At 66.8% G+C, this 8,380-nt stretch overlaps 1 protein-coding gene across 1 annotated transcript; it reads right to left on the reverse strand.

Moving 5' to 3' along the window:
- Nucleotides 1-6,482: 6,482 nt before the first annotated feature.
- On the reverse strand, nt 6,483-8,238 carry EMIHUDRAFT_434515 (hypothetical protein). The gene is made up of 5 exons (XM_005782437.1): nt 8,039-8,238; nt 7,963-8,016; nt 7,667-7,842; nt 7,116-7,611; nt 6,483-7,050 (listed from the first exon to the last, which is right to left on the reverse strand). Exons 4-5 carry the CDS (start codon nt 7,344-7,346, stop codon nt 6,721-6,723), a joined length of 561 nt encoding a protein of 186 aa, XP_005782494.1. The 5' UTR covers nt 7,347-7,611; nt 7,667-7,842; nt 7,963-8,016; nt 8,039-8,238; the 3' UTR covers nt 6,483-6,720.
- Between the last annotated feature and the right edge of the window lie 142 nt (nt 8,239-8,380).

Genomic DNA, 8,380 nt, shown 5'->3' on the forward strand with positions numbered 1-8,380 from the left:
CTCCCCTTCTGCAGAGGCATCCTCGACCCGACCCCTCACCCCTCTGTCCCTACCTGCCCCCTCCCCCCCCCTTTCCCCTGACCGCACAGGTCACAGAGCCAGCCTCCGGCCAGACCGAGAACGAGGTCTCCAACCTGCGGCCCTTCCGCCTCAAGGTCGCGGTGCGGACCTCGGAGGGCCACCCGCCGCCGATGGTGCGGCTCATGCTTCGTGTCTCGCTGGTGGTCGAGTCGCCGGACGCCGGCGTGCAGGCGGTGCAGCCTTTCCTCTCGCAAGAGGACGCGCGCTCGCCTCTGCTGGTGAGGCTGGCGGGGTCGCCCTGAGACCACCTGCGGCCGTCATGTTAATGGAGGACTCGTTCCCGAGCAGGTGGGGCTGGATGGGTCGCCCGCCCAGCCGGTGGCGGTCAAGCCGGACGGGATCGCCACTTTCACGCTCAAGCTCGGCAAGAATGCGCTCTCCTCCAAAGTCAACAATCGGCGCTTCTCTCTCCTCGTGCAGCTCGACCTGCCCGTCGAGCAGGCTGACCACCCCGAGATCACCCGAGATCAGCCGAGGTCACCCGAGATCACCCGAGGTCACCCGACTTGTCTGTCGAGCAGCTCGCGCACGCGCCCAACCTGATGGTGCTCTCGCCGCCCTTCAAAGGGCTCACCCGCCTCCGTCTCCGCGCGGGCGACGCACGCGCAGACCGGCTCGCCATCGGCCTCGACGCGGGCGCTCCGGGCATGGGCTTGCTGGCGGAGCGGATCGTCGAGGACGACGTGGCCGCCGAGCCGCCGCCGCCGATCGTGGCGGCCACGCACGCGGCGACGACGACGACGGTTGTCAAGCGCTCGCACGGCTCCGGCGCGCCAAACATGAGCGACCTGCACCAGATGCTGCTCGAGACGCGCAGGCTGCTCGACCAGACGCGCGCAGAGAACGCGGACTTGCGGGCGCGGCTGGGGCGGCTGGAGCAGCGGTTCGACGGGCCGATGCCGCAGATGCCGCAGATGCCGTTCCCGCAGCAAATGCAGTTCCAGCAGATGCAGCTTCAGCCGCATATGCAGTTCCAGCAGATGGCGGCCATGCAGGCGCCGCCGCCGGGCGTGGCGCCGGCCATGGCGCCGGCGGCCGTGCCGATGCCGGTGGTGCACCCGCCGCCACCGCAGCCGCAGCTGCAGCCGTCCTTCGAGGGGTCGCAGCCGAGTACAGTTGAATACGTGCAGCCGCAGCCGGCGGTTGAAGGGCCGCAGCCGCAGCCGGCAGAGGGCGCGCGGCTCCCACCACTCCTCCACGCACGCACCCATATGTCCGCCACGCATGCACCCACCTCCGCAGGCGAGCAGCTGGCACGCCAGATGTCGTCTGGGCGGGACGCGCCGGACGGCGAGCGCGGGCCTGCAAAGGTGCCGCGCCGCGGCGAAGACTAGTCGTGAGCCTCCCCGGACTGGGAGAGAAGGGGCTCTGCGCGGAGTGGGGGAGGGAGCGCAACGGGAGCTGGGGGAAGCCAGATGTGCGGTAGCATTTTTTCTGCTACCGTACCGCGCGGTGAAAATCTCTCGGCACATTCGTGTGGCTGTGGGGCCCCCCCCGGCCCCCGCCCCGGCCGCGCGGCCGCCGGGGCCGCGGCCCGACCTCTCTCACACACACCCTCTGCCGTCACTCTGCGCGACTGAGACACGCGATACTTGCATGTGGGGGCGGGAGTAGGCTAGCGCCACGACGCAGCACGCACGAGTGGTGTACTGTGCTGCAGGTACAAGAGACTGTGTGTGTACATGTCGAAGCACGAAGGTGAGAACAGCCAGCGGCTCGGCGCTCGGGGACTGGACATTCATTCACATGCGACATCAAAAGATGACATCTCTCTCTCAAAGGAGGAGGCTGCGCTGCGCAAGCACGGGCGGGAGGGGCTTCTCCTGCGGAGTCGTGCGTGCGCAGGGCTCCTCTTTGCTTTCTTCTACTCCCTACTATCATCTCGTTCCCGTCCTACCAGAGATGAACTCAAAAGATCAACGCGGTATGCGTGGACGCGAGACAGGGGAGGATGACGGCACGCTGGAGCCCGGACACATAGGCACACAAAAACTCACAAGACACACACAGCCAGCTGGGCTGCCACACATCCTGACTTCCCGAGTGAGCGTACGGCACTAACGCTCTACTCGGGGCCGCGTCCATGGCCGCGTCCCCCCTGTCGCCCCCCCCCCCCCCCCCCGCCCCAGCCCCCACAATGGCGACAAAACACAAGTGCACAAACAACAATGATTTTTAAAGTTATGATCCTGTTTGTTTGTTTGTAACAAACAGCGCACAACAACACAAACAAAATAGAAAGAGACCTTGAGCAAGCAACGTCCCTAGCGAGTTAGTTCCCCCTCCCTTCCTTCCGCGTTCTCTCGTCATGTGTATGGTTCTGTTACAAGGGTTTCCGCGGCGATTATTCAAGGTACTCATAAAAAAGGGGTAGAAAGGGAAAAAATCAAAAGGGGCGCAAGTTACGCGGAGAGGGAAAAGGGGTGCCGGGAAAAGGAAAGAAAAAACGCGAGGACAGCGACTCCATCCGACACCACGCACGTCCTACCAGCTCCTCAAATGGCTGACACCACGCACGTCCTACCAGCTCCTCAAATGGCTGACACCACGCACGTCCTACCAGCTCCTCAAATGGCTGGCTGGTTGGGTCGCCGCCTCTTGGGTCGCCACCTGGGCGTGCTCTTCTTCGCCACCCTTGCCACGAGGATCAACGCGCAGCTCTTCGTGCTCCTTGCACGCGAGGGCACAACCATGGCCGTCTCGATGCTGCTGCTCACGGCGCTGCTAGAGTGCGCCTCTCTCTCGAACGTGAGGCATCTCCGCTCTCTGGCTGGCGGCAAGAGCCTCTACCTGCAGGCGTGGTGGCGAAACGTTTACAACGCCCTTCTGCTCGGCGTCCCCATCTACGTATCCGTCTGCTCATGGCCAAACTTTTTCATCCGCCGAGGTGACGGCCCTGGCGGCTTCGACTGGAGCGTGGGAACGGTGGACGCGCTCGAGGTAGCGGTGGTAGTGCTGCTTCATTCGCTGTGGTACTACCTCTCCCATACCGCCTTTCACAAGGTGCCGGGCCTCTTCTTCGTGCACCAGTTTCACCATCGATTCAGGGGCAAGTCAGTCTCGCCATCTACCGCCCTCGCCGTGTCGCCGCTCGAGTTCATCTTCGCGTACATCTCCGCGTTTGGCCCCGGGATGGTTCTGCTCAAGCCCTCGCGGGCCACCCTGCAGGCGTCATTGGTTGTCGTGATGGGCCACAACCTCCTGATGCACTTCCCGCCTGTGGAGGAGGCGTCCCGGTGGCTGCCTCGCGTCCTTGTCCGCACGGCGGACCACATGTCGCACCACAAGCACCCAGGCGACAAGCTTTCGGGCCACACGCTGTCGTACGACTACATTGGCGAGCTCCTGCAGCTGAACAGACTCCTTCCCTACCGGGTCGGTGGCCCTTTCTCGTGCGCTAATGCGGACTGCATCGTCAGTGGAGCAGAGACCTGTGCGGCCAGGGCGGGCTGGGAGCGTCGCTGACGGTCGTCTTTCGCAGGCATGCGGAGCAGGCGCTGGTGCTTGCCGACAGCCGAGGCGCAGCCTGTGACTGGCGATTTCAACCACCGAGCTCTGCGCTGGGCCATTTTTTCCCGCGCGCATCGCACGGCACATGAGCTTGGTCTTCGCATGGTGCGATTACCGAGTTCTCTCCTGTGTCGGCCTGTCGAGCTCAACTATTGAGCATGCTGTCCAGTAGTACACTAGACTAGTAGTACCGCTAGACCCTATGTTCACTTAGATTGTGCAGATGGTCTGTGTGGTGGCGGCGTGCCGTCCTCCCAGAAAGAAAGAAAACACAGAAGCCAGACGACGGATGGGGGAGGAGAGGGTTTTTCCTACCTGCACGAGCAGGATTTTGGAAGGACGATCAGGGAAAGAAAGAAAAGAAAGAAAACGCACAACCCAAGGGAGGGATGGGAGGACGCCGCCACCACACAGGGATTTTAAGGAGAGGAGTGTGGTGCTAGCCGTTAGGGAAACAGGGGACTCGCAGCAAAAAAATCTTTCTTTTTGAGAGCGCCTTGTCGTCGTTAATAATACAAACCCAATGGTCCCGTGTCGCAGTCACACTCGTCGCAGTCACCACGCACACGCCGTCCAGCACCGCTCGCCCGGCCACCGCTCCGCCCCAGGCGGGAAAGAGATGAGGAGATGGGACAGCTAAATCAACTTTCTTTTTACGCCAGTCCCGTTCCCAGTGTTGTGCGAGGGAGTCGACGTAAAATTCTTTTTACGTCGGCTAAAAAAAGCGCGCGGGCAGCAGCTGCGCGGCGCGGGCAGTGACAAATACATGGCCTCCTGCGCCTCCTCCTCCTCCTCCTCGTCTGCGTCGGAGGCACCGTCAACGCTGGCACGGCGTCGGCGACAGGAGCTGCACGCTTTGCGCGCGGCGCTCAGTCGCGGCGAAGCGTGTAGGCTCGCCGCAGTTCGAACTGCAGCGGCGGCGCAGGAGGAGATGGTCGATCTGCAGGCGCGCTACCGCTCGTCGCAGTCGCAACTTCGCACTTTGCGGGCTGAAATGGACGCTTCGAACCGCGCCGCAGAGCGACACGCCGCCGAGTCGGCGACGCTGCTCCGTGAGCAGGCGCGGCGGTCACGCGATGTGCTGCTAGTCGATGCAAAAGTGCGTGAGCTGGCGCTGCACTTGCAGCCGATAGTGCTCTCAGGCGTCTCCAACGCTCCCCTCCGATCGCTAGTCGACGAGATCTTGGCGTGCGTGAGGCGGCTTCGGGGCGACGGACCACCCGGGCCTCCGTCGCAGCTCGTCTCATCGCCACGACCCGACGAGCGATGGGCATCCTGGGCGGCGGCGCCGCCGCCGCCGCCGCCGCCTCCGCCGCCGCCTCTCTCGCCAGTTGTGCGGGCAGAAGTTGCAGAGAGGATGCGACAGTGGCTCGGGTCGACCGAAGCGGGTGCCGGCGCGGCAGTCGACTCTCGCGCAGGCGGCGCAGCGGAGGGCGGACGCGCGGCACAGCCCCACGGGCGCTCCGCGCGGGCGAGTCTCTTCACAGCGAGCCGCGGTGAGGGGCGGCGCGAGGCAGAGGGGGCAGCGGCCGCGCGGTGGGCCGGCAGAGACGGTGCTGCCAAAGGAGGCGCAGAGGCCTCGCAGAAGGCGCGAGGGGGGGGAGGCGCTGGCATGGGGCGAGGCGCCGCCAGGCCGTCTGGGCGCGTCGGCGCGCTTCCCCGGGAGGAGGTCGGAGGCCTGCTGCGCGAGCTTCGGCAGGTGCTCCCTTCCTGAGAGACACTCTGACACACGTTCCAAGACACGTGCCGGCCTGCCGGCCTGCCTCGCCAGATGCCCCACCCCTCACCGCCCCACCCCTCACCGCCCCACCCCCTCCGCCAGGCGCGCGACGAGGCGCGCACAGCGAGCGCCGCGCGCGTGCGCGCCGAGCGGCTCGCCAAAAAGTACCAGCAGGCCGCTGCGAGGCTGCGCCAGGCGGCGGAGGCCGACGCGGCGAGGGTGGAGCGGCGTGGCGCCGTCGAGGCGGAGAGGCTGGCGGCAGCCAAGGCTGTCGCCGAGAGGGCGGCGGAGGAGGAGCGGCGCGAGCGGCTCGCGCTGCAACAGGAGGGCAGCCCCTCCTGGATGCCGAAGACGGGCCCCTAATATCGTCCGAGTGGGCCTCCCCCCCCCCCCCCCCCTCCTCCAGGAGTGCGCCACTCTGGCCGCCGCCCTCTCCTCGACAGGGCAAGAGGCGGCCCGCCTGCGCGAGGCGGCGTGTGCGGCGGAGCGGCGGGCAGCTAGCGGGGCGGCGGACGGCGCCGCCGCCCGGCACGCCGTCGCCGCCGCGACCGGCGACTTGCACACGCTTCGCGCGGAGCTCAGCGCGGCGGCGCGCGCGGCAGAGGATGCAGACGCGCGCATCCTCGACGCGGAAGGGCGAGCGCGGCGCGCGGAGCGCGACGCCGCCGCCGCCGCCGCACGCGCCGCCGCGGCGACCGCAGCAGCGGCCGAGAGGGGCGGCGAAGCGGCGGACGCAGCCGCCGCATCTGCGGAGTCATACGCGAGGCCCAGTCGGGAGGCGACGCCGAGAGAGGCGTGGAGCACACAGTCGCCGCCGCCGCGCTTTGGCCGCGTGGAGGCCGAGCTGGCGAGCCTCGATGCAGAGATGGACGCGCTGCAGCGCTCCATCCTCTCCGCGTCCGCCAAGCTGAGCGCATCCGCCTCACCGGCCTCGTCCGGGCGGGTTGACACCGAGGAAGAGGGAATGGGACAGACGGCGTGGCCATGACATTATAGAGGGACATCACCACATGACAAGCGACTCCACACAAGCGCAGCATGCACATGCACATGCACATGCACATGCACATGCACATGCTAGTTGCTACGACATGTTATTGTCACTTTTGTTTTTTCTCTCTCTTTAGTCGTTTTTGATGATTGTTCCCAAAACAGAGCGGGGTTTAGTTTTGCCGCCTTGCCTTTTTCGTATGAGCTCTCACGGCTCTCTCGCACAGCCGAGCCGGCTGCCCTCCTCTCCCACATGCACAGTCAACCTCCCTAGATCTTAAACCCTGCCTGGCGCCCACCGTGACCGAACGCCGAACCGCGAACGTCAGTGGGTGAGGGCTCGCGCCGCGGGGCCTCTGGGAGGCCTCGCGCGCATCATCCGGGAAGCGCAGCGACCGCCGCACCCCTGGCTCGGCTGGCTAGCTACCCGCCTGGCTGGGCCGAGACCAGCTCGACGCGCCGCTCTCCTCGTGCACGTAGTAGTTGTGGCCAGTGGCGGGGTCCTGGTACTCCCTCCAGCCGTCGGGCAGCTTCGGCTGCATGATGCCGGGCGGGAGATCGTGCGCCGCGTCCGCCTCTAGCCGCGCCGCGCCGCCGTCCGCCCCGCCGCCGCCGCCGCCGCCGCCGACGCTCTCGATGAATTCTGCGTAGGGGTCGGCGCCAGCTGGGTCGGCGCCAGCCTCGCCCTCGGCGGCGTCTCCGGGCAAGCCATCCAGGATGGCGTCGAGCCTCGAGGCGGACGCGGCAACCGCCTGCAGCGTTAGCCAGCCGTGAGTCAGTAGCTCGTTCGTAGTTGAGAGCAGAGGCGGAACACCGCCTGCTGCTCCGCCGACCGCTCGGCCTCAGCGGCGTCGGCAGCCGCGCGCTCCGCCGCCGCAGCCGCGGCCTTCGCCTCCGCCGCCGCCGCCGCCATGTGCTCCTCCCTCGTCATTGCGCGGTACCCCACGCTCGCCGCGCCGTCCGCCGCGCTGCCGGCGGCGCCGCCGCCAAGCATCTGCCGCTTTGCTGGTGGCTCCGCCGCATGGTGCTCTGCTAGCTGCGACATCTCGAGCTCCTGTCCCCGAGATGAGCCGAGATGAGCCGAGGTGAGCCGAGGTGAGCCGAGATTCCACGGTCACCATCTGCAGCGCCTGAGCGGCAGAGTCACGGGCGGCGTCGCGGGGTGTCGAGGAGGTGTCGAGGAGGTGTCGAGGAGGTGTCGAGGAGGTGTCGAGGAGGTGTCGAGGAGGTGTCGAGGAGGTGTCGAGGAGGTGTCGAGGAGGTGTCGAGGAGGTGTCTAGGGAGTGTCTAGGGAGTGTCTAGGAAGTGTCTAGGGGGTGTCTAGGGAGTGTCTAGGGAGTGCCTAGGAAGTGTCTAGGAAGTGTCCCCACGCGTGGGCGAGTGCTGCAGGTTGGGAGGCGTGGCGGGTCGCGGCTGTCGCGTGCGCCTCGAGCGAGCCGTCGCCGTCGGGCACGCTGGAGGCGTCCGGGTACTGCGCCGGCGCGTCGAGCTCACCTGGAGAGTGACGGGCGCCGAGGTGAGCCGAGATGCGCCGAGATGAGCCGAGATGCGCCGAGGTGAGCCGAGATGCGCCGAGGTGAGCCGAGATGCGCCGAGGTGAGCCGAGATGCGCCGAGGTGAGCCGAGATGCGCCGAGGTGAGCCGAGATGCGCCGAGGTGAGCCGAGACCGGCGGCGGGTCGAGCCCGCCCTTCTACTCCATGGCGGCGAGCATGTCTAGGAAGTGTCTAGGAAGTGTCTAGGAAGTGTCTAGGAAGTGTCTAGGAAGTGTCTAGGAAGAGCCCGCCCTTTTTCTCCATGGCGGCGAGCATCTGCTGCGCGGCGTTGCGCAGCTTGACAGCCTGGGCGCGCGGGTTCGGGTCGTCGTACGCCCAGCGAACGTTGATCTGCTCGTCACTGTCCAGCGCCTGCTCCTCCATCGCCACCTGTGCAGGCAGGGGGGGGGGAGGGGCGGTGAGGGGCGGTAGAGAGGCGAGGGGGCGGAGGGCGCGAGGGGGGCGGCGAGGCGAGGGGGGAGCAGGCGAGTCGACCGTGGGGGAGGGGAGGGTGGGTTCGGGTACCGTGGGGGAGGGGAGGGTGG

The sequence above is a fragment of the Emiliania huxleyi genome (genome assembly GCF_000372725.1).
Source record: "Emiliania huxleyi CCMP1516 chromosome Unknown EMIHUscaffold_19, whole genome shotgun sequence".
In the NCBI taxonomy this organism is placed as follows: domain Eukaryota; phylum Haptophyta; order Isochrysidales; family Noelaerhabdaceae; genus Emiliania; species Emiliania huxleyi.

Excerpts from the sequence above, each read along its gene's own strand:
- EMIHUDRAFT_434515 (XM_005782437.1), bottom strand. The coding sequence starts at position 7,346 with ATGTCGCAGCTAGCAGAGCACCATGCGGCGGAGCCACCAGCAAAGCGG. Across the intron at positions 7,051-7,115 it reads GGTCGGCGGAGCAGCAGGCG|GTTGCCGCGTCCGCCTCGAG; the intron begins GTGTTCCGCCTC and ends ACGCTGCAGGCG.